General features: G+C 37.6%; 3 protein-coding genes across 3 annotated transcripts; 2 read left to right on the top strand and 1 right to left on the bottom strand.

Moving 5' to 3' along the window:
- Positions 1-1,570: 1,570 nt before the first annotated feature.
- LOC119791099 (slit homolog 1 protein) lies at positions 1,571-13,515 on the top strand. Its single transcript, XM_038296966.1, has 2 exons — positions 1,571-1,988; positions 12,483-13,515. The coding sequence occupies exons 1-2, from the start codon at positions 1,713-1,715 to the stop codon at positions 13,245-13,247; spliced, it is 1,041 nt and encodes a 346-aa protein (XP_038152894.1). The 5' UTR covers positions 1,571-1,712; the 3' UTR covers positions 13,248-13,515.
- A 3,611-nt stretch (positions 13,516-17,126) lies between these two features.
- tmem101 (transmembrane protein 101) lies at positions 17,127-21,159 on the bottom strand. Its single transcript, XM_038296896.1, has 4 exons — positions 20,981-21,159; positions 18,802-18,982; positions 17,776-17,922; positions 17,127-17,649 (listed from the first exon to the last, which is right to left on the bottom strand). Exons 1-4 carry the CDS (start codon positions 21,109-21,111, stop codon positions 17,341-17,343), a joined length of 768 nt encoding a protein of 255 aa, XP_038152824.1. The 5' UTR covers positions 21,112-21,159; the 3' UTR covers positions 17,127-17,340.
- Positions 21,160-23,338: 2,179 nt separating this feature from the next.
- On the top strand, positions 23,339-24,218 carry gngt2b (guanine nucleotide binding protein (G protein), gamma transducing activity polypeptide 2b). Its single transcript, XM_038296943.1, has 3 exons — positions 23,339-23,500; positions 23,675-23,763; positions 23,913-24,218. The coding sequence occupies exons 2-3, from the start codon at positions 23,680-23,682 to the stop codon at positions 24,039-24,041; spliced, it is 213 nt and encodes a 70-aa protein (XP_038152871.1). The 5' UTR covers positions 23,339-23,500; positions 23,675-23,679; the 3' UTR covers positions 24,042-24,218.
- The last annotated feature ends 1,192 nt before the right edge of the window (positions 24,219-25,410 follow it).

Here is a 25,410-nt window from a genome sequence, read left to right on the forward strand (position 1 = left end):
TGTCGAAAAAATTAGCCTCTAGTGCCATAAAAACTAAAAAGAATTTAGCATTTCATTAGGAAATCAAGTTTCCAAAACCTGTTGCGCGCGTTTGTGATGATTTGTGGAGTCCTGCAATCAGTTGATGTTGGCTCACTGTGTTCGATTCAGTGTTAGAACAGCTATTCTAAAAGTAACTATAATGAGGAAACATCTCAACCGTTAAGCCAGGCCAAAAATTCTCCCCTAACGACTCCTCTTTCAGATGCATAGACCAGTATCTGGTATTGCAACAATGGCTCCCCATCCCTAAGGGGCGGACCTGTTCTTTGGGTTCAACTTGCATGTTTTTTAAGCCAAAACAAGGTGTTAGTGGTCCACTCTTTAAAGCCTTGAACTCAACACTATTTGTGAGATTTTTTCCTTTAAAAATCTTCCAGGATGGGAAGCAAAACATCTTCAAACTTATAAAAATTATCCAGGAGATTTTTTTTTTTTTTTTTTTTTTACTTTTTTGAAATATGACGAATATTTTACAGTTTTTAAATGTCCAGCCTACCTGTAGGACTGATGTAGAGTACCGTCAAGAAGAAGCTGCAAAATAGAGATTTTGCTCCGTTTTTCGACCTTTGAAAGCTCAGAATTCAGCCTGCTTTGTGATTTCCATGACCTTGATGAATTTATACAGGAATGCCAAGAAGATAAGGAAACATCAGACAAATTTAAGGCTGCTTTTAAAATCCAGGCTTCCTAATATGCATATTCTTGTAATAAGCAATTACCTTCCACTGCACTTTAATTTAGATAGCTTCTGTCCAATCTTTATTTATTTTATAGTAAAACCCATCCGTATATATATGCTATTGTACATAACTGTAAAACCCCTTTTTATAGTAATATCCACCTGGTAAATATCCAGCTGTAAATTTAGTTCATAACACTAGTGATTTATATATTATATTCATTATTTATAATAGTGTTCATCTCTATACTTATTCAGTAGAACCCATGTCCTGTATTTATAGAACCATTATTCATCCTGCACATGCTGCTATTGCACTTCTGGTTAGACCTTAACTGCATTTTGTTGCCTTTTACCTGTACATGTGAAATGACAAATTTGAATCTAATCTAATCCTTAAGTCAGCAGAGCATCAGGCTGACCTCTATTGCAGCCCTGATCAAATAAAGAATGCATATATTGTTTAGTATATACAAATACTTTTCAGTAAAAACAAACTTTCAGATTAAAAATGTTGTTTCTGCATATTATGTAAGGCCCTATTGTGGGATTTCAGCTTCTCTTAAGTTGTAAGCCATAATCATCAGGGACATGATTTATTCAGAATTTTAAAAAGATGCTCAGATTCAGTCCAGTCTGCCATCAAAGACTGATCTATAGATAATCCATAGTGTTATATAATAAAGAACCAAATGGATAAACCGGCTGCTATCATGCTTGATATATGCATATAGATGTAAATCCTTCATTTAGGAAAAGGTCCAAAACAGGCTGCAGGTTCACTCCCCAGATTTGGTTATGTGATCATCAGTTTAAGCCCATAATCCCATCTAATCGGGAATATTCCATGTGTGTGTCTCTGAGTTTGCTGAAATGACATGTTTCTGTGCCTTTGCAAACACATCCGCTGCGCTTCAGATGCATCGCTCTGTGTACGTACAAGAGGGTCAACCATGGCTTTTAGCTGGAGAGTCTTCGCTTTGATCCCACAATGATGATTCCTCTACTTCTGCTGACGCTGCTTCCCAGCATCATGTCGGGCCTCAGGCTGTGTCCCAGCCCCTGCCTTTGCTACGAGTCCTCTGACTTGGTGGATTGCAGGTCTAAAGGATTGGAACAGGTCCCCCCCAATGTTCCCCATGGCACTTGGCTGCTGGATCTTAGTGGGAACAAGGTGAGAGAGGTGTGGAGTGATTCGTTTGTTGGACTGTGGTCACTAAAGTTCCTTCTGATGTCCAACAACAGCATGCATGCTCTGCATTCTCAGGTATGGAAGATATTATTTATGGGGTTGATTCTGCATGTGAGATATTGAAATTAGAGTATAAATATGCAGGTCTTCAGATTATACGGATGTTATAGGATGCAGATGGTTTTAGATCAAGATAAAACTGCAATAAATCTGCTCTTTATTTAGATTTCTTTATTGTAAAATTATCAGCAGCCCTTTAAATACTCCACATGTAGACTTCCACGAAAAAATATGAGTGTTATGATGTTTAATTCCAAAATCTGAAAAGTGTGGCATACATTTGAATTAGATCTGGGCCTGACTGGGCCACTCCTATTTTTTATTTTTTTTTTATAGCGATGGAAACACTTCCTTTCACATATAAGTTTCGCCGGTTTGCTGCAGCTTCGTCACGCTGACAGAAAATCAAAGGTTGAGAAAAATAAATATTACGTCATTGTTTCATAAAAAGAAGGTCCTCTTTGAAATGGTTTTATTTCACTGTTTACTTTTATTTTAAAGAAAGACAGAAATGTTTAATGTTATGTTAACCTGCGCCACAGAGCTACAGCCATGCACATTGGGCGGTGCTGTGTTGACATAGTAACAAATGCTTTCCTTTTTAGTTGGAGGGAAGAGGCCGTCCCATTCCCATTATATAACCAACTTCCACAGCTTTGTGTGACTTAATTTGGAGTGACACTGGATAGTTAAGGGTTAGTGTTAAAGTCGTAGGGAAGCAGCTGTTCCAACCGTTGCATTTCCGAATTCTCCGGAATTCGCAGAAACATGCAAGAGGAGGAGAGTTTAGTGTCGGAGGTCGTGGATGAGTCTCCTCCGTCATCCATTTTTTATTTAGAGGAGGAAAGCGGGGACGAAGATGTTGTGGAAGAGGACGCCAGGGCGGCAGAAGCTTGGTTTGGTGTAGAAGGCTTCCAGCCGTACATGTTTGAGCCCTTGCCTCGCAACGCTGCCAGTTCTGTTAGCTCTACGCCTGCCGAAGACACAGACGTCCATCCCCGTGAACACTGGGACGGAACTCAATGGGAAAGGAAATTATTCTATGATTTCTTATTTCAACCGTTGCGTATATTAGCTGCGACATATGAATCAAGATGCTATGACGAAAAAAATTTGATTGACAGATAACCGTTGATATGATTGGCCGAATTTAGGTGAACAAGCTGACGTAGAACTAACTGGCCTGCATAAAATAACAACAAAAAAAACACAGACAGGATTTTTTTTTTTATATATATAATTTTTCAAACATTTAGGACAATATGTTCTGATAAAGAGTACATTTATATTAGGGATGCACGATATTTGGATTTTGGCCGATATCCGATATGTCGATATTTTAAAACTCATGTAGCCGATAACCGATATCGATACCGATGTTAAAGCTGGACAAAAATAAGTAGTCATTGAAAATAGCAGTTTTGTTATCCATTTCTGACACTTTGAAAAATAATATACTCAAATATATTTTCATATTCTGATATCAAACAGATTTTTAAAAACGTGGTATTGATCTATTTTACTTTCAGAATCTCGTGAAATGTCATCGTTCTGTTACAAACTCTTGTGATATTTGGAAATTCTTGTGAGATTTTGTTAGTAAAATAGATCGATACCGCGTCAATATATCAACTTATAAAAATATGGCAAAATTCCGTGAATTTTCGGGGGATTTCGTAGCATAACGATGACATATAGCAATATTTCATTAGTAAAAGAGATTGATATGGTGTTTTTAAATGGCAATATATCAGCATATGAAGATATTGTGATATTTTAATGTATCAATATTTTTTCCCTCGTCTTTAGAAGTTTTTAAGTCTGTAAAAAAAAGTTTTTGAAGAAGAAGAAGTTGTATTTTTTAGACTTTAGAAACTCAGAAGCTGATCAAATATCAGGTTAAATATCGGTGGGGTGGCCGATGTTCGATATTCAGTTTTAAGGCCGATACCGATAGGGGGCCGATTATATCGTGCATCCCTAATTTATATACATGTTTAAGCCAGATTAATTTGAAATCTAAATATGATTTCCCTACGACTTTAACCTTTGGGCGGTACTGTGTTGCCATAGTAACAGCTGCTTTCCTTTTCAGTTGGAGGGAAGAGGCCGTCCCATCCTCGTTTATACCCACACATATGGATTAATAATTTATAAAAAAAAAAACAATTAAACTCCAATTTAGCTATATTTCAGTTAAAAACTAAACATTAATTTATGTAAAGAGGAAGAAAGGAAAATGGTTGAAAACCATAATCAATAAAATGATGCAATGATCTGGCAGTGATTTTATGTTTGAGTACCAAATTTATCTTGAATAGTTTGGAATTAGGTTAAGTTTTCAACTAATGTAGAACAATTCAGATAATTTATTCTTAACTTTCTGTGACTACTCCTGAGGGAATAGTTTGTACGTTTTTCCTGGCTTCTTTAAGTTTGGCTTAGAGTGAAATAAAATCCACTCAAGACATGTCAGTGCTGGGCACCATGTGGTCACCATGAGCTTCTTTTTAGCTCGCTTTACACAACAGTTAACATTTGACTATATTTTTATCTTTAGAACAATTCTTATAATTTCAGCATTTTGAACTTAAAAAAAAAAAAACTATTCAAGGAAAAATGCCCCATCATGTTTTAGAACAGAATAGAATAGAAAATCCCCTTTATTGTCCCACAATGGGGAAATTCTGGTGTTTACAGCAGCAAAAATATTATAGGAAAAAATGGTCACACAAACATTGAGCTTAGAAAAGTGTATAAGAATCACAATATAGTGAAGAGTTAATAGATACTGTACTATAAATATAAAAAAAATGGTGCGCATGGAGAATAAATAATCAACATACAGCTATGGACATTTTTACAGCAATGGATATTTGAAAATAGCAGCAACATCAGAGATGTGCAAAATGACTGCAGCATGTTATCAAACTAACTGATTGATTGTGCAGCTTTTTCCTTCCACTCAACTTTCCTTTAATATGTTCAGACATGGTCAGCCCAATGCATAATGGAAAGAAGGAGACCCAAAAAAACAATTGATTGTTTTTTGTCCGATAAGGTTTATTTGAAAAAAACAAAAAAAACAATTCCAAAATATATCCTTTAAATTTTTCTCATCAATAGATCTAAGTTATGTAGAAATTATTATAACTATACATTAAAAATAATAAATGATTGATCTTAGGACCAAATCGACACAAAGCAGTTCTAACTTCACTAAAAGAGAATTATCTTTGAAAACAATCTGATGGTGATGAGAGTAACTGGCTTCAGAGATGGAAAACCTTCCACACATCCCAAAGCACAGATGACCTGGTTTCCTCCTTTCCTCTGTCAAAAGGAGAACTGAGTCACGCTCCACTCTTTTGGTAGCTCTGAAGACGGCCTGCATTCTCCCTCTGACTGTTGCATCTGCAGAGTGGAGCTCCAGGGTAGAAGAATGATGGGGTGGGCTGGCAGTGATTAGTTTTAACAAATTCGGTTGTCAGATCTCCTACAGCGATGTCATCAGTCACTTTCCAAATAGACGGAGGGAGTGGAGGACTGAGGAAGAACTGTGAAACATAGAAAAGTCAAATCTGTGAATAAAGGTGGATCATCTTTTCATTTACAGCTTCTGAACAATTCAATTCAATTCAGTTTATTTATATAGCGCCAAATTCACAACACATGTCATCTCAAGGCACTTTACAGTTCAACCAGATCATACAGTCAAATTGATACAAAGTTTTCTATCTAAGGAAAACCAGTTGATTGCATTGACTCATTGACTCAAATACAATCCCCCACACTAAGCATGCTTGTAGCGACAGTGGAGAGGAAAAACTCCCTTTTAACAGGAAGAAACCTCCAGCAGAACCAGGCTCAGTGTGAGCGGCCATTTGCCGAGGCCGACTGGGGTTCAAGGAGACAGAAGCAGAGATACAAAAAGCAGCTGTAAAAGGCGGCCCCGTCCAGGAAACACACAGCCAGGCAGACGAGCTCCAAGGCAGCTCCCATGCCAGAGGACGAAGAGAGCACATCCACTCAGTCACGGTCAGAGAAACAGGACCACACTGGAAAACAGGCCGATCTCCAACATCTATTAACAAGGGTGTTGATAGAAGCAGCACAGCTGATGTTTTTTTCCAGGATGACGTCACAGCCAAACAGGAACAGACGAGGCAAAGCTACTCTGAGGAAAAGCAGAGAGAGCAGAAGGTTAGAGATTGAACTAACAGATTCTGCAGAATAGGAGAACAGAGAGAGAATGAAGCAGAATGATGAAATGGGGGTCCCTATGTCCTCCAAAAGTCTAAGCCTATAGCAGCATAACTATAGAGATAGCTCAGGATAACCTGAGCCACCCTAACTATAAGCTTTATCAAAAATGAAAGTTTTAAGCCTAGCCTTAAAAGTAGACAGGGTGTCTGCCTCACGGACTAAAACTGGTAGTTGGTTCCACAGGAGAGGAGCCTGATAACTAAAAGATCTGCCTCCCATTCTACTTTTAGAAATTCTAGGAACCACTAGTAAACCTGCAGATTGAGAGCGAAGTGCTCTGTTAGGAACATAAGGAACAATCAGATCTCTGATATAAGATGGAGCTTGGCCATTTAAGGCTTTATATGTGAGAAGGAGGATTTTAAATTCTATTCTTGATTTAACAGGAAGCCAATGAAGAGAAGCCAGGATAGGCGAGATATGATCTCTCTTTTTAATTTTCATTAGAACTCTGGCTGCAGCATTTTGGATCAGCTGAAGGCTTTTAACTACAGTTTGTGGACTTCCTGATAGTAAAGAATTACAATAGTCCAGCCTTGAAGTAACAAATGCATGGACTAGTTTCTCAGCATCACCCCTGGACAGGATATTTCTAATTTTTGCAATGTTCCTCAGATGAAAGAAGAAAATTCTAGAAACCTCTTTGATATGGGATTTAAATGACAGGTCCTGATCAAAAATAACACCAAGATTTTTTACTTTATTATCTGAAATCAGTTTAATCCCATCCAAATGAAGTGACTGGCTAATCAGTTTCTTTTTCAGAGACTCTGGTCCAAGGACTATAACTTCTGTTTTGTCTGCATTCAGAAGCAGAAAATTAAGAGTCATCCAGGTTTTTATGTCTTCAAGACATGCCTGTAATCTATGTAATGGGTTAGCTTCATCTGGATTTATAGACAGATATAGCTGGGTATCATCAGCATAACAGTGGAAATTAATCCCATGCTGTCTAATAATTCTACCAATTGGGAGCATGTATAAAGTAAAGAGAATTGGTCCTAGCACTGATCCCTGTGGTACTCCACAGGTAACCTTTGAGCGTGTTGAAGATCTATCATTAACATGAACAAACTGAATTCGATCAGATAGATAAGATTTAAACCAGTCTAGTGCTGTTCCTTTAATTCCAACAAAATATTCAAGTCTTTCTAAAAGAATATTATGGTCAACTGTATCAAATGCAGCACTAAGATCCAACAGGACGAGCACAGATACAAGTCCATTATCTGAGGCCATGAGAATATCATTAGTGACTTTCACCAGAGCTGTTTCAGTGCTATGATGAGCTCTAAAGCCAGACTGAAACTCTTCAAAAAGTTCATTATGGTGGAAGTGATCACAAACTTGTTTGGCAACTACTTTCTCAAGAATTTTGGATAAGAAAGGAAGATTGGATATAGGTCTATAATTGACCAAGTCATCTGGGTCAAGAGACGGTTTCTTAAGCAGAGGTTTAATTACAGCAATCTTAAAAGCTTTAGGTACATATCCCTGTAACAGAGATAGATTAATCACATCTAAAATGGAGGAGGAGATCAAAGGGAATACCTCCTTAAATAACCTGGTTGGAACTGGATCTAACATACAAGTTGAAGGCTTAGATGAAGACAATAATTTTGCTAATTCAGAGAGTTCAACTGGATCAAAGCAGTCTAAACCCGGTTCAGATTCCATGACTACCTCAGGTACAATCGCGGATAGAGGAGTGCTTATGATCTTATTTTTAATAAGATCAATCTTATTTATAAAGAATCCCATAAAATCATTGCTGCTAAGAGCAGGTGGAATGGACGGTTCAACAGAGCTATGGCTCTGGGTGAGTTTGGCAACTGTATTAAAAAGAAATCTAGGATTATTCTTATTCTCCTCTATTAATGAGGAGAAGTATGCTGCTCTTGCTTTACAAAGGGTCCTCTTATACAACAGTAAACCATTTTTCCAGACTAGGAAGGACTCTCGCAGGCCTGTGGAGCGATATTTTCTCTCCAGTTTCCTAGCATTTTGCTTCAAAGTACGCAGCTCTGCATTAAACCAAGGAGCAAGCTTTCTATTTTTAACGGTTTTCATTTTCAAAGGAGCTGCGTTGTCTAAGGCAATACGCAGAGAACTAGCAACCCCCTCAACAAAATCATCAACCTGTGAAGGGGAATAAGCTAAGCTTTTGCACTCTGCAGCACTGCTCAGTGACACAGAGCAGAGAGAAAGTGAAGCAGATTCTTTAAAATTTATAACTGCACTATCTGATAAAGATCTACTAAAATTGAACCTTCTTTTGGGGGAGGAGAACTCTGTTAAAGTAATCCTGAAGGTTATTAGAAAGTGGTCAGAGAGGACAGGGTTGTGAGGAAATACTGTTATTTCTTCACATTCTATGCCGTATGTCAGCACAAGATCCAAAGTATGAAGATGAGAATGCGTGGGACTATTCACATTTTGAACAAAGCCAATAGTGTCTAAGATAGCATTAAAGGCTGCTCTTAAGCTATCGCCTTCAATGTCAGCATGGATGTTAAAATCTCCCACTATGATGACCCTGTCAGTATTTAATACCAAATCAGAAATGAACTCTGAAAACTCATCTAAAAATTCAGAGTAAGGACCTGGTGGACGATACAAAGTTACAAAAAGAAGAGGTTTTCTTGCCTTGAAATTTGGATCAGGGAAATTAAGGGTTAAATGTTCAAAAGAGTTGTAGGAATTAATTGTTTTGGGAGTAATCAGTAAGTCAGACTCGAAGATTGTTGCTACTCCTCCTCCTCGCCCAGAACTTCTGGGGATGTGAAAATTTAAATAGCTTGAAGGAGTTGCCTCATTTATGCTCACATAATCCTCTTGCTGCAGCCAGGTTTCTGTAAGGCAAAACAAGTCAATGTGATTATCACAAATCAAGTCATTAACTAGTAGACTTTTAGAGGAAAGCGATCTTATGTTAAACAGACCGCATTTAATTGTTTTAACTTTTTCCCCAATTGGAGTTATTTTGATTTTAATTAGATTATCATGATTTACTCCTTTGGGAATCTTTGCTAATTTATTAGATTTTGGTCGTGGGCAAGACACTGTCTGGATGGAGTAAAGAGTGGGTAACAGTAGAGAAGCTGCAGAGATGTGTGTTAAACTACAACTCTGCTTCCTGGTCTGCACCCTGGGTGGTCAGGGTTTTGGAGGACTAATAAATGTGGCCAGATTCCTAGAAAGAAGAGCTGCACCATCCAAAGTGGGATGGATGCCGTCTCTCCGAATCAGACCAGGCTTTCCCCAAAAGGATTGCCAATTATTAATGTAGCCCACGTTGTTTTCAGGGCACCACCTAGACAACCAGCGATTGAATGACGACATGCGGCTAAACATGTCATCACTGGTCAGATCAGGGAGGGGACCAGAGAAAATTACGGAGTCCGACATTTTTTTTGGCAAACTTACACACCGAAGCAACACTAATTTTAGTGACCTCCGATCGGCGTAACCGGGTGTCATTACCACCAGCGTGAATAACAATCTTACTGTATTTAACCTTATCCTTAGCCAGTAGTTTCAGGTAGGATTTGATGTCGCCCGTTCTGGCCCCCGGCAAACATTTGACTATGGTCCCTGGTGTCTCTAATGCCACGTTTCTGACTATGGAGCTGCCAATCACCAGAGTGGGCTTCTCAGTGGGTGTGTCACTGAGTGGGGAAAACCGGTTAGAAACGTGAACGGGTTGGTGGTGACCAGTGGGCAGAGATCCACGACTACGCTTTCTGCGTACAGTTACCCAATCGCCTGGCTGCTCAGGCACTTTTGGAGGACAGCTACGTGGGGGGCCTACTTTAACTCCTGGATGTTCAACAGCCTGAAGCCTGGATTCTAACTCTGACACCCTCGCCTCCAAAGCTACAAAAATACTACACTTATTACACATCCCATTATCACTAAAGGAGGCAGAGGAATAACTGAACATCTGACACAGAGAGCAGGAGAGAGGAGAGGAAGAAGGAAGAGTTGGAAAAGAGTCAAGGGAGGGAGAGAGAGAAGCCATAGCAATGCTAAGCTAGCGCTAGCCTAGGCTAGCTACTTCTTGCTATCAGAAATAAAACCGTGTGAAACTGACAAGTGCTCAGTAGAAAAGTGCAGCAGAAGGTGCTATGTTTTAAAGTAGTCAGTTAGAGTTACTTAGATACAGAGATATCACAGAGAAAATAACTTAACTTCAGATGGAGATCCTCTGAACAGCTGCACACTCAGTTGCACACTCAGTTAATCCAAACAGGAAGTGAACAGGTCCAAACAGGACCTGCAAACATTTCCATAGTTTTAGGAGATAATTATTCAACTAGTTTCTTTTCACTTTCTATCTGGTTTTGGGGAACTTTTAATATCCATTATTTAAAAAAATGGTTTGATTTAATTTAGTCTGTTTTTTTTTTTTATTCCATTCATTATTTTCATTTAATTTATTAAAGGTATTTTATTTGTTGTTGTTTGTTCACTACGGGTTCGGTTTGCAGATTGCTGGTGTGGTCAGAACCAAAAAGTATAAATTACAGAAACTCTTATACTTCAAATAAACTATATACTAATTTTTTTTAATCATTTTTAATATCACTATATGATGCATCCAAATAAAACACAGTAATCAGAAGTATAAGAGCTGCAGGAAGTCCATGGTAGGTGGCTGAAGACTGTTGATGCAGCAGAAAATGAAAGAAACAGGGGGCCCAAATTCAATTTTTGCTTTGGGGCCCCCATTGGGGCTTGGGCCGGCTCTGGTCAGATACAACAGCAACCTGGTTTCTTTTGCTCCTTTAAGGATAACATTAATGCTTTTCTGCTGATTTGTCCAAACCTAACAAACCCATAAAGTAGCAATTCTATATGAAATAGATTTAGTTTTTTATATAATAGAATAGAATATAAAATCCCCTTTATTGTCCTACAATGGGGAAATTCTGATGATTACAGCAGAAAGAGAGAAAAAAATGATAACACAAATGTGGATCTTAGAAAAAGAAAGAAAAAATGTTTTTTTTTATTATTTGCTTTTCTTAAAATAAATTAGCAAAGTTTACAGCTTTGAATAGCAGTTAAATGTACATAAACAGTGTAGGTAGTAACATTTACTTCAGTACTCGAATAAAAGTAGCTTTAAGTTGTTCCTGGTGCTAAAAGGCTTACATTGTTTTTTTACACCCTGCATAATGAGAGAAGATTAGATTTAGTCATATATAGACCAATCTAACTTATATTTATGTAACATCTTTTAATTTTAAACTTTGAGCTTTCCATTTTGATTATTTAAGAAAAATAATAAATACTGAAATTAATATCCAGGGATGACTGATATTTTATGATTAATTCAAATTAAAAATGCACAGACTATATTTTTATCTTTAGAACAATTCTTATAATTTCAGCATTTTGAACTTTAAAAAAAACTATTTAAAGAAAAAAATGCCCCATCATGTTTTAGAACAGAATATAATAGAAAATCCCCTTTATTGTCCCACAATGGGGAAATTCTGGTGTTTACAGCAGCAAAAATATTATAGAAAAAATGGTCTATCTAGATACTGTACTATAAATATAAAAACTGTGCACCTGGAGAATAAATAACCAATATGCAGCTATGGACATTTTTACAGTAATGGATATTTGAAAATAGCAGCAACATCAGAGATGTGCAAAATGACAGCAGCATGTTATTTAACTGACTAAGATAGAAACTCTGCAAAACCAGCATGAATGTAACAACTTATTGAGGTTATTGGAAACAGTGGAGTTTATAAAGTCTTCCAGCTGTTGGGAGGAAGGATCTGTGATAACGCTCCCTGGTGCATTTAAGGTGCAGCAGTCTGTCACTGAAGGAGCTCTCCAGTTCAGCACCAGCTTCATGCATGAGGGAGACATTATCAAACAGATGTTCATTTAGTTAGGATCCTTTTCTTTCCCACCTCCTGCTTCAGAGGGCATCCACTCACAGAGCTGGCCTTCCTGATCAGCTGATCCAGCCGCTTCCTCTCAGCTACAGATAAGCCACCGCTCCAACAGGCAGCTTCATCGAAGATGGCAAAAAGAAACTCCATAATATTGCGCTTTATAAAATGAATCCTTACAACATGAGTTATACATTCTGATTAACTACTGACTTACTTTTGGATGATGTCATTATTACCTGTGGTGTGACTTTAAATGCATCAGAAAAAGGAGATGTATAAATCAACAGTTGAGAGTGATCCTTTTAAATTATTTCCTGTTTTTCAGTCTCTATCATCACTGCAGTTTCTGGAGAAGCTGGACCTGAGCTTCAACCGACTGCGCTGGCTTCCGCAGGACTTTACTCTGCATCTGTCCTCCCTTCAGGACCTCCGCCTGGACCACAACCTGATGCAGCACGTCGACTCCTCCTCACTGAGAAACTGTGACAACCTGAAAAAACTAGATCTGAGCCACAACCGTATCCGAACTATAGACATCAAAGCTTTCAACAGCCTCTCTCGACTGCGACTGCTGAACTTGGAGAGAAACAGGTTGAATGTGCTGCAAGACGGGCTGCTGAGCCGGCAGCAGAGTCTGGAGGTGCTCCTCCTCGGTCACAACAACATCTCCTTGGTCGAAGCTGACACCCTGTCACCGCTGCACAGTTTGACCCTGCTAGGCCTCCAGGGAAATCAGCTGCAGCACATCAAGTTCAAGACCTTCCTGAAGTTGCAGACCATCAGCACCCACCTGCAGATGTCCCTCAACCCCTGGACCTGCGACTGCGACCTGCAGCGAGTCTTCGGGAAGATCCAGAACGTCCGACACCTGCATGTGGAGGACTACAAGGCCATCCTCTGCCAGGCTCCTCCTCAGCAGGCTGGGAGCACGCTTGCGTCGATGGACAGCCAGCTGTGCATGGCAGAGACGGCTTCGGTGCTGGTCATCACCATCACCGTGATGCTGGCGGTGATCGGTGCCCTGGTCAAAGCTGAACGGAACCGCAAGAACAAACAGGCTGCAAGTGATGCAGAGTCTGCAGATAAATGACTGGATGCTTTTTGAAGAGTCTTCTCTAGAGTCTAGAGAGGAGAAAAACTGAGATGAAAGGAATTTAAAACCAACTAGTCGTTTAGTTAATAGGAAACGATCTGAAGTTTTTTAAAGTTCATAGATGCAACTTTTCCATCAACAGTTGTTGTATAGAGTGCAGTAAAGTAAAAGCATTAATCTAACTAAAAATATAAAATAATTGTCTTATAAATGTTAACAGGTTAAAATATATCTATATTAAATTCTGGTTATGATGCAAACAATAAAAAAAGTATTCATTAAGTCAGCATTTTAGTATTTATTCACAAACCACAAGGCAAAATATAAAAGTAAGGGATTACTGTTCAAAAGTAAGTATATGTACAAAAAGTAAATAAATAAAAAATGGGGGCAAAATAAAAGGCTAGGGTTTAAACTGTAAGTCGTGTCTTTCAGTTAAAGAGAAAAATTTGAGGGGTTTTTCGTTATGCATTTTTCTTTTCTTTAAAAAGCATTTTTGTTTAGAAAAGATGCATTTGAGACGGACGAACGGGTCCACCGCTTGGAATTGGGGTCGTTTGGCTTCTTTTGTTAGCCTTCAAAACCCAATGCCCTTTCTTAACAAAAACAAAGGCTTTATGGGTTAGAAAACATTATCAGAAATAGAATAATAAGTCACAAATATCAGTCGAGGATAGGGCTGTAAATCACATTCATCATGGCGAAACAAAAAACATAATTTTTTAATGAATACAAATAAGAAAAGTAAGACTCTAATCCTGTGTGACCACCTGGCTGCAGAAGTCACCCAAAGTAGTAAATAAAGTTTAGTATGTATTTAATGTAATGTTGATATAAATCCTGTTCTTCTGTGAGATTTTCAGGAGTTTGTTAGAGAACATTAGTGAAAAAAACACCATGATGAAAAGTAAGGAACACAGCAGCCGGGTCAGGGAGAAGATGTAAAGAGGTCATTTGGGTTCGGGTTAAGTTAAAAAGCATCAATATGAACATCTTTCAAAAAAGGAAAGTATAGAGCAACAGCAGACAAAGACATGACCGTCCATCTAAACAAGGAGGATATAATCAGAGAAGCAACTCTGACCCTCATAATAATTTAGGGTTCCAGGTGGGAAACTTTGCTATTATAATCTGACCTTTATAGATTACTTGGCACAGAAAATAAACATTGAATTATAGGGGAAAAGTCCTAAAAAGTTTTAGTTTGCACCAAGCAGATAAAATACTACATGTGTGGAAAACTTAACACCTTAAAAGCCCATCCCTGCTGTGAAACACGGTGGGGGAAACATCATACTAAGGGGATACTTTTCTACAGTAGCTACATGAAAGTTGATCGCTACTAATGGGAGACGAATGGAGCTTAAGAGAGCAATCATGAAAGGAAACCTGATGGAGACCAGAGGTTCACGGTAAGGCAGGGTAACTCCTAAAAAAGAGCTGGTCTGGCTGGGTTCAGGGAAATCTGTACCTCCCTGCTGACCCACCTGCAGCCTCCTAGTGCAGGATCTGCTCTTATGTGCACTAGATGTTAGGCCACACCTCCTAGTTAAAGAATTATGCTTCACTAAAACACAAAAATGCCTTTTGCTCTTCAGTTTCTGTTGTACCAAAGGAAAAGTTTGGTCATATTCAGAATTTAACCTTCTGAAAGTACTTTAAACATGAAATGATTACATACTGTTCAATAAATGATGTTTTTAATTAAGAGTAATTTTCATTTGAATGTGCTTTACTGGAGGCAACCGTGTTTGTTAAAAAAAACACTACTGCCACCTACTGGTTTGTGACGTCACGGTGCGGTATCGGCTGTTGATCAAGTCCCAGTGCTGTATCTGGCGCTTTTATTATCCAAGTCATCTTGAAAACATTCTTCAAATCTTGGCTACATATTACGTGTTTTTTCTCTGGCCAGAAGTTCGATGGCAAATCCTCCCTCTTCAAGTTGGCGATCCAACGACCAACCCGTCCGTGGACTCTGAGTGAAGTGGCCCCCCACCCACCTTCTTTAAATCAGACAAAATTTGTGTCAAACGTTTGTGCAGCAAAAATTTTCGTTTGTGCCGCTACCATTTAAAAAATATAAAGAAATATTTCTAGAGGTCATCAAAGGTCAACCAGCCCCCCCCACCTTCCTCAAATCAGATGAAATTGGTGTCAATTAACTCAGCTTCATTTGTGCTGCTTTGGCTTTGATGATATTAATGAAATTGTAAAGGTCAAAAGGTCAACCCGCCCCCCCACCTTCCTCAAATCAGATGAAATGGGTGTCAATTAACTCAGCTCCGTTTGTGCAGCAAAAATTGTCGTTTGTGCTGCTTTGGCTTTGAAGATGCTAATGAAATTGTAAAGGTCAAAAGGTCAACCAGCCCCCCCACCTTCTTCAAATCAGACAAAATTGGTGTCAAACGTTTGTGCTGGTTTGAGATCATACATAAGGTTTGAGATCAGACATAAAGAGATGTTTCTAGAGGTCATCAAAGGTCAACCAATTTCTTCAAATGAGGCAAAATGGGTGTCAATTAACTCGGCTCCGTTTGTGATAGTTTGTGCAGCAAAAAATTTTGTTTGTGCCGCTATCGTTTCTTTACAGTTTAAAATTATATCAATAGGTTAGCAACTTTTAATTTATATGAAATTCAGAGTTTCAGAATGAACCAATGTTCACTGGCCTTTGATGGCTTCTACAATTATTAATATCATTGAAATGATAGCAGTACAAAAAATATATATATTTTTAAATATGCATTTTTTATTTTTTTTATATATTTAATTTAAATATGTCATATTTAAAATTAATTTGACAATTTTATATTTTTTAATGGCAATTTTTACTGCTATCATTTCAATGATATTAATGAGATTTTGTAGAGGTCATCAAAGGTCAGTTAACATCTGTTTTTGCTGCACAAACTTTTGACTAAAATTTTGTCTTATTTGAAGAAGGTGTCGGGGGGGGCTGGTTGACCTTTGATGACCTCTAAAAACATCTCTTTATATCTTTAAAATGGTAGCGGCACAAACTAAAATTTTTGCTGCACAAACGTTTGACACTAATTTTGTCTAATTCAAAGAAGGTGGGGGGGCTGGTTGACCTTTTGACCTTTACAATTTCATTAATATCATCAAAGCCAAAGCAGCAGAAATGACAATTTTTGCTTCACTCAGGTGTCCGACCTGGATCAGGAATCAGAAAGGTGAAATAACTAATTTTTTTCTTCACTTTTACCCGATGTATCCCAACATCTAGCTGCCATGCACTGGGCATTGTCAGTTTCACTATAGCTCTGGTGAATTTCAATGGTGAAGTCCTCTGGAAATCTTGCACTAGGGTTACCGCACCGTGACGTCACTGCTGGAAGATGTCAGGAGGGAGGGGCTACTATATTTGGGCAAACATGGCCACTCTCAGACTCTGTGATCGCAATAAAAATTTTCATTTTCTTTACTGTTTAACGCTAAAATAATTAAATCACCACCAACATATTAAGTTTTAGGTATAAATAATGATCCATTGATTATTCCTCGCTGACCAGACTTTTCCTTTAAAGCCAACATCTCTATTAAAGAACCTGCAGGATCATTTTCTCGTTTATGTTTTTGGAAAAAAATGTTCAAAGGACACTGCAAATTAGCTAGACTGGTGCATCTCTATAACTTTAGTCTGTTAGTAAATCAGTATTATGCATCAATGATGTGAACAATTTAACTGACTCCAGATTTTTACATATTTTTTAGATTTTATTGAAAAAACATGATGTACACATTAAAAGCAACATACCATTATATAATAGCTTCCATTTACTTGTAAAATACTTAAAACACGTAATCCGATCTTAAGGATTTCCCGGAGAAGTAAAAAAAAAAACTTTTTAGAGCATAACAACTGTAAACAAGTAACCAAATAAATAAAACCATTTGCAATTTCAACAGAAAAGGAAACTTTTTCTTACAGTAAAAAAGCTCCCAACTGGTGGCTAAAGTTGAACCTGGTGCGCTCTTCCGAGCAGAGTGTTTAAATCCTGACGCGATGCAGCTCCTGCACAGACACCTCTGTATATAAAAACTGTCTTTGAAAGCCGGGGGGAGTCTAACCGTCAGTGGCTAGGATGAGTACAGCCCCGAAAATACCAACGTTGTGGCCTATCAGCTTCATCTGGTTCCAGAACTCCACCTTACGGTTGTGGTGCCAATATCCGAGGTTTCCGTCTATGAGTAGGATCACCAGAGGAAGGACGGTGGCTAGGATCTGAGCCGCCATGCGGATGTAGTATCCGGTGAGAAAGGCGAGAGCCAGAACGCCAAACAGCACTTCTATCAGCATCAGAGTGAGCTCTCCTCCAGCGATGTGGTTCAGGTAGGCCTGCCTGTCCTCCTTGCTGTGCCGCAGCGAGTACACCTAGTGGAGAAAGTGTGTAGGTGCAGGTATGAGACAAGAACCAGGATCTACAACAGGAATGAATATTCAAATTCGTATTTTTCTTCCAGCAGACACAGTGGTTGGTTGGATCTGAGAATCACTTACCATGCAGATGAGATATATGCCCAGAAAGATCTGTCCAGTGGACTGCAGGGATCTGCTGCGAGCCTTCTGCCTGTAGACCTCCCCTGCTCCACTGGCAAGAACCAGAAAGCCCCCGATGATAGCTAACGATCTGGAGTACATCCGGACCTGCAGGAAAGTACAGATCAGAGTTTCATAAACCGTTCCATCCCTAATATATATATATATATATATATATATATATATATATATATTAGTATATATCCAGAGGTTAGTATAAATTTTTTTTTTGTCCGATTCATCGATTAATCATCTCCAAGGAACTCAGAGCGGAGCGGACGGGAGTCACAGTGGAGGCTGTATGCTTTGCTTTGAGCAGCCGGTCTGGAGCGCAGCGGGGCAGAGCAGAGCGTTGACGGAGTATGTGGGATTTCGGGGTTAGCATGACATGTTGGTCGTGTTGCTGTTAGCATAAACAAAACGTATTGCACAATGCTTGCACACTGTTGCACTTTTATCCACAACTTTCTTTCCGCCGTCATCGTAGGTCACTCTAAATGCAAAGTGGTCCCATACAGCAGATCTATAAAGTGCTGCTGGCGCGTCTTCCAACTCCTGTTCTTTCCCACTCGCCATTCCGACACAATTCTCCACAACAACTGATTTTTTTCTGCTACACCCGGCTACGCTTCTTCTTCTTCTTGTTTACTACTGGTGGTTGGCTTTGGTCGCAGCACCGCCACCTTCTGCTCTGGAGTGGAAACGCTTCGCCTATGAGAAAAAGGAGCAGCGCATGAACCGAACGCAACACGCGAACCGAACCGAGACAGTCGAACCAAACGGTTTTCATAAACCGTTCCATCCCTAATATATATATAAATAAATCCTCAAAAAAAGATCTGACTACTAGAGCAAATAAAGAGCCCAATTACTGAAACATGGACGACTCTGAGCTGACTAATCAGAAAGAAAAACGTGACTGATCTGTGATCACGAGCAGAAAGATAAAAAGAGCACAAAGATTTGAAACCAAAGAGCTTTACTCACCTTTAACCATTCCCCATAATAGACCTGCTCTCCCACATAGGAAGCATAAGTACTGATGGCCAGCTGGATGGCAGCACCCAGAGCGAACCACCTCCTCTTCACTCCAAAAGACATGAAGCTAGCGCAGAGGACAGCTGCTCCCATGTCCACGTACAGGTATGGTACATGGATGTCTGGTTTTCTGGAGAGGAAAGAGGATTTTAAAATGACCCTTTAGTTTTGGAACTTTAAAACATATCCTGCATTATTGTGTAACTGTGCATTATATATTCATTTTTAAACCAGTGTTGGTTCTGCTAACTGGCTTTGATTAAGACGGCCTATGATGAGGAGGGTAATAGTTGTTTTTCTAAGTATAACACTTATATGGAGTCTTATCCTTAATTAAGTCAAATTTACAGATTAAAAATTATTCTAATTGTAATTTTTTTATTTAATCATTAGAATGTCTTTAATAATAATCTGCCAAACACATTTCAGACACGTTTCAAACACATGAATTAGGGCTGCAACAAACGATTATTTTGCAAATCAATAATTGTTTGATTTTTTTTTCTTCCCATTAATCAATTAGTAATCAGCTAGACAAATGTTCCTTAAAGAAGAGTTTTTACTAAATTAAACCAGATGAAACTAAAACTTTTCCACTTGAGGAGTTTTGATGGAGCAGATTAACAGACGGAAAGTTTTTTTTTAATTATTATCTTAAATGCAAAATATGCACGTATTTTTTTGTTGCAATTTTGTTATAATTGCTGCTCAAGTTGGGTCGCTCTGTCTGCTAAAGCAATATTTTAGTCTCTTCACTCCAGTTAACAACAAATTGATTACTAAATTAGCTGACGATTATTTCAATAATCAATTAATCTGATTGTTTCAATCCTAGAACAAATTCAAATAAACTCACAAATGCATTAACTTCTGTTTGATCTACTTAACATAAAAAGCTTAAAATATATTTTCCTGTATTATACTTCTTTTCAAACTAACTTCTTAAGCTGTAAATATGAAATATAATAATCAATAGACAATAATTGACCTAATTTCTTAACTGAATATATAAACTCAAGTGGTTTTGAACCAAGTGGCATCTTAGTTAAAATAAGGAGAGGTTTTAAAATAGCTTCCTTTTCCCCTACAGGGCATATAATTACAGGATAAGTTAGAGGGCTGTGGATGGGTGGGTTCCAGAAACACACCCACAAAAATAAATAACATCTCAACTCACTCCAGATTAAATAATTCAATTTAATTCAGTTTATTTCTATAGCGCCAATTCACGACGAGTCATCTCAAGGCACTTTCCAGTTCACCAGGTCATCCAGTCAGATTGATTCAAAGTTTTCTATCTAAGGAAAACCAGTTGATTGCATCGACTCATTGACTCGAATGCAATCCCTCACACTAAGCATGCTTGTAGCGACAGTGGAGAGGAAAAACTCCCTTTTAACAGGAAGAAACCTCCAGCAGAACCAGGCTCAGCGTGAGCGGCCATCTGCTGAGGCCGACTGGGGTTCAAGGAGCCAGAAGCAGAGTAATAATAGCCCCAATTTCAAGGAACTTTTGAAGTAAACTTTTAAGTAATAAATAAACATCAGGAAAGATGCAAAAAGTGAAGAACTGACTGTTGATCCGGCCCTTCTTCTAACTATAGTCAGCGTCTACAGCCAGGAAAAGCTTTTTTTTATTTTAACTTAAAAGTCATCAATAACATTTAAAATATACCGATAAACAAATAAATATGCCAGGGGGTTTAATAATATAATCATAATAAACACAAGTACAGTCAGGAGGAAACAGGAAAGACAAACAAACTTACAAACATGTGTGTTTAGGAGTGTCATATATATATATGTATGTATGTATATAAACATATATATATATATATATATATATTCTTCAAATACACAGATCTTCTACGTCAATTGTCCAGAATTTTTAGTTGGGAACAAATTGAAATGTTTTTTTTTTGTGCTCTTTGGTGTGAAGAGGGTTTAATAGTATAACATATTGTTTAAGTTCAATTAAATAGACATTTAAGTCTGGCTTTATTTTTTATTAATTTTAATTTATGCCAAACAGGCAGGAAAAGTTGGACCTTTGATATACTGAAACCACCGCTAGCTCTGTAGGCTAAGGTTAGCTAGCAGCTCTACGTCAAACTACGCGCTATTTTCACCTCTTTGAGTCCGCCCTTTCAGCAAACAGCATCAGCATGCTAAAACAGTTCCAGAACCCGAATCGCGTCAGAATAAACGATCCAAGCTGACAAAGAAACTTCAACATCTGCTTCCTACTTGGACCTGCCATCGCTACAGCTCATGTATCCCATCCGACAGTCAACGTATCACATACTTCAACTTCCGAGCGACGTACACCTTTACCTATCAAAATAAAATAATACCACTATTCCACATTGATGCGAAAATAGGCAGCCGCATGGAAAGCTTTTAATTTGAAAGGTATTGAAGTTCCCTGGTAGAAGCTCTCTTCTGATTGGCTACCGAAGCCAAATCGTTAATTCTGGTGTTTACTCCATCTAGTGGACAAATCTAATCATTACATTTTTACGGCAGGTCCCTAAATTTTAAGAATAAAAACTTAACATTTTATAAGTTTAGCGAGTTAAAACGTAATTAAATGTATAATTTTATTAGTTTATCAAATGTATCTAAGCTTCTAATGGATGTGTTTATTGAACAATAAGTGATCAAATCTGTTTTTTAATAAAGTACTATACATAATCACTTAAAACTTATAGGAAAATGTATTAATATGATTAATATATAACATCCATAATAAAAACATAATCTATATATAAAAATGTATGTATAGCTTTAGTACAAATTTACAAAAATAAATAAGGCATGTTTTTAATCATATATAAAATAAATGAATGGAATAAATTAACAGATTAATCAAAATGAAAAATATAACTAATTGAAAAATAAATTCAGCATATGTCTGATCTAAAACCTACTGCAAATTAGTTTTCTTTTTATTGCAGGGAGAAAAAATGCACAACTCTAATTGACCAAATGCAATACATAAATTATAGGAAAATTACTGATATCTAAAATTCCCGCAAACTGCTTTTTTTTATTAATCCAAAATGAAGAAAAGGTAGCTCACCAGGTGCTTGGTGACTCTGCCAATATTTATAAGGAGCATCTCCATGCTGTTAATCCATGTGACGTGCGTGGGGTTAATCCTGAGTACTAACCCAGATTCTCAAAATGGCTTAGTGTGAGTTCTCCTGAAGGTTGAGCTGCTGATGATCTACTTGTAATGTATCCCCCATCAAATGTCATAATGAGACAATGAGACGGGAGAGCTGTGATACAAAAAATAACAAAATTAGACATTTTTTTGAAGATATGTCCAAAATAGACTAATCTAAATGAGAAAACATTAAATTTAATTAAATTTAATAAACATTTAAATAGAAATTTACTTCATTCACAACTTTACCGATACAATTTACATCTTTTTTCTCCACTTGGTAGAATCACCGTTCAAACCAAATAACAGATCCAGCCTTTTATGTATATTTCTACCATGTTTGTACATTTAAAGACCTAAACTTAGCTCTGTCGACTTTGCAGAATAGCCTAATCTTATTCGGACTGTACAGTCTGCCTTTAACATTTAATTTTTTTTTCTTTTTGATGGAGTTTGCACAGATTCTTTATTAAATATACATCCGGACTTTGACTAGGCCAATACAACATATGAGCATGCTTAACTTAGACTTAGACTGATTTATTTAGTCCTTTTGTATACACAATTGTAAACAAAGAGAATTTTTTTAGAACAGCTCTCTAGACAATTTCATTTTTTAAAGTGCAGCCTTGAAAACAGGAAAAAATACATTAAAAAAAGTAATATAGACATATGACTGTATATTTACAGTTCTAACAGTTCAGGCTGTTTCTGATAAAAAATATAATAAATGTAATGAAATACAATAAAATAACCAATTTTACGTGACATTCAGCAGTCTAATGGCAGTGGGAAAGAAACTGTTATGGAATCTGCTGGACCTGCAGCGGATGCTTCAAAGTCTAATAATTTAATTAAAAATTTTAATTTAATTTAATGTAAACCATTGTGTGTGTGTTTGTGGTCATAATCCTGCTGAAGGGCGAACCTCTGGATTATTTTACCAGTTGACCAGCTTGCCATATTAGATGTGCGGCCATGTCTAAGTAAGTGTCTTTAAGTGACTTTATAGGAAAATAACCTGCCTTATTCTTCCTTCTAGTCTAAATAAATGACCTACTTTGGTTTCTGCTTCCAAATGGGACAAAATGTGAAAAGTTCAGGGAGTCTTAATAGAGTTCAGACTTTCTTTTAAAAACAAAAAACAATCCTGAACACATATGATGCCATAAATGCAGTTATTTAAGTTTCATTCTCTCCAGTTCTGCATGCAGACTGTGAGCCTGCTTTCTTGTTACAAGAGTTAAATTCCTTGATTGTTTAATCTCATCACCGGGCATTGGTGACATCAGGTCCGCCAATCCAGTGACGACCTCAAACGAAAGCCGGTGTGAGGGATGAGCTCTGGTTGAGGAGCAGTGGGACAGCACAGATCGGCCAGTGAGGAGAGGCAACAGGAACCCAGGAAGGCACCAATCCAGGAGCTCCTAGGAGCCAAAACATTTCTCTGAGTGTCGGAAATCCCGCCATTCAACAGGTAAAAACCCAGGGAATGTTCATTAAGCTCCTTTTTTTGATCTAGAAACAACTAGATTAAACATTGCCTGGACGATTACGTAAGAACCTTGGAGAGAAAATCACAAAAGCAACATTTAGGGAGTCGCTTATGCTTAGGAGCTATTAAAACCAGTATTCTGTTTTCTTTCTGCAGCCAGGATGGCTCGGGATATGTCAGATAAGGAAATCCTAAAAATGGAGCTGGAACAGTTGAAGAAGGAAGTCAGCACACCTAGAACACCTGTAAGTATTTTACTTCAATACCTTTATTTATTTCAGTCCAATATTCTGCTATTTGAATCCTAAAAAGAAAAAAATATATGAAATGGCTGAATTTTCTATTGTTTTGGGCAATATTTTCACAGTGTCTTTTATATTTTCCTCCCCTTTAGGTGAGTGCAAACTGTGCAGAAACAATTGCTTTTGTTGAAGGACAGATGCCAAATGATCCGCTGATTAAAGGCGTTCCAGACGACAAGAACCCTTACAAGGGAGACAAAGGAGGCTGCGTCGTAACATAGCACACAGGCATCTGAGGAGGAATTCACATTTCTGTCAGAGTTGGTTTCTTTGTAGGGATTTTTCTGATTTAAATGTATAAATAAATGAAACAGAGGACGGTTGCAGTGTTTTCTATCAGCTCTGTGGTAGTCAGCATGAAAATGGGTAACTTGTAAATAAATACAAATAGATGTAAATATCTTCCTCATGCTTTTTTATTGACATTCAGATCTTTTACTTGTTTGGTTAAAATCAAAGAGTGGTGAAAACATGTTTATTGGTTGCTGACCTGTGTCACTGTGTACGACAGGACAAAGCCGCTGAGTTGAACCTTAATAGGATTTGTTTGGTTCGGCACGGTTGGTCAAACTGCTTTGTTGACACAAAGTGGCTTCCTGTTTCAAAGTCGTTAAGCTGGTTCCACTCTTCATTAGCTTCCAATCTGGGTTCTCCATCCAATTAGTTTCAGTCAGAGTCAAATAAACTTAATTTCTGGTAAAGCTATAAGAAAATAATTCATTTGTGTGGCTTTAAAACACAAAACCTAAAAAAAAGGATGGTTGAACTCAATGCAAAGCGAATCAACATGTACATTTTAGTCATTTAAGTTTAGATAAACATCTAAAGTACATTTTAATGATAACATTCTCATCGAAAATGATAATAATAACTTGTTAAAACCTAGTTTAATAGCAGTTTTTCATTGTTCTTTAAAATGGTAAAGAGGAACATTTGATCATTTTATCAGTTAAAATTAATCTGATAGCAGTTTATTTAAACTGGTATCCAGATGACCCCATAAATGACTTTTTGGAATGAATTTGATAAAAGAAATACATAAAGTGTATTGCTTTAATGAACTTTCAAATATTGTATATATATAATAAAACAATACCCAACTAATGGACTGAATGAAATAAAGTAAATCATTTTTATTTTCAACAACATCATGCCATAAAGCAACAGAAAATAATGCAACAACACAAAATGGAATATAGATATTTAAACCACAAACGGGCCTAAATTAGAAGGAAACCTTTTGCTCAGTGTTTTTGAAGACGTTCCAACACCCATCCAGGAATCTATGGAATGAGTTCCATGACTGATCCTGCCAAGCATTTACAATTCAGTCATGGAACTCATCCCAAAGATCTAAAATAACCCCTCCCATTATGATTCAAAAGCCAATCACAGAGCCCACACACAATAAAAGGCTCCAAAAATCCAGAAGATCAAGGGATGGCTGTTGGATTAGCAGCTGACTTGGAATGGGAGCAGGAGTTTGGACCTCAATGCTGCTAAAATACACCAGCGCTTCAACTGCAAGTTTTCTCTGGGGGAGCCAACAGAATTGACAAAGACAAAATTTATTTTAAAAAACTGAGCGAA

Source organism: Cyprinodon tularosa, unplaced genomic scaffold (genome assembly GCF_016077235.1).
Source record: "Cyprinodon tularosa strain WSP-4 unplaced genomic scaffold, ASM1607723v1 ctg38, whole genome shotgun sequence".
Lineage (NCBI taxonomy): Eukaryota > Metazoa > Chordata > Actinopteri > Cyprinodontiformes > Cyprinodontidae > Cyprinodon > Cyprinodon tularosa.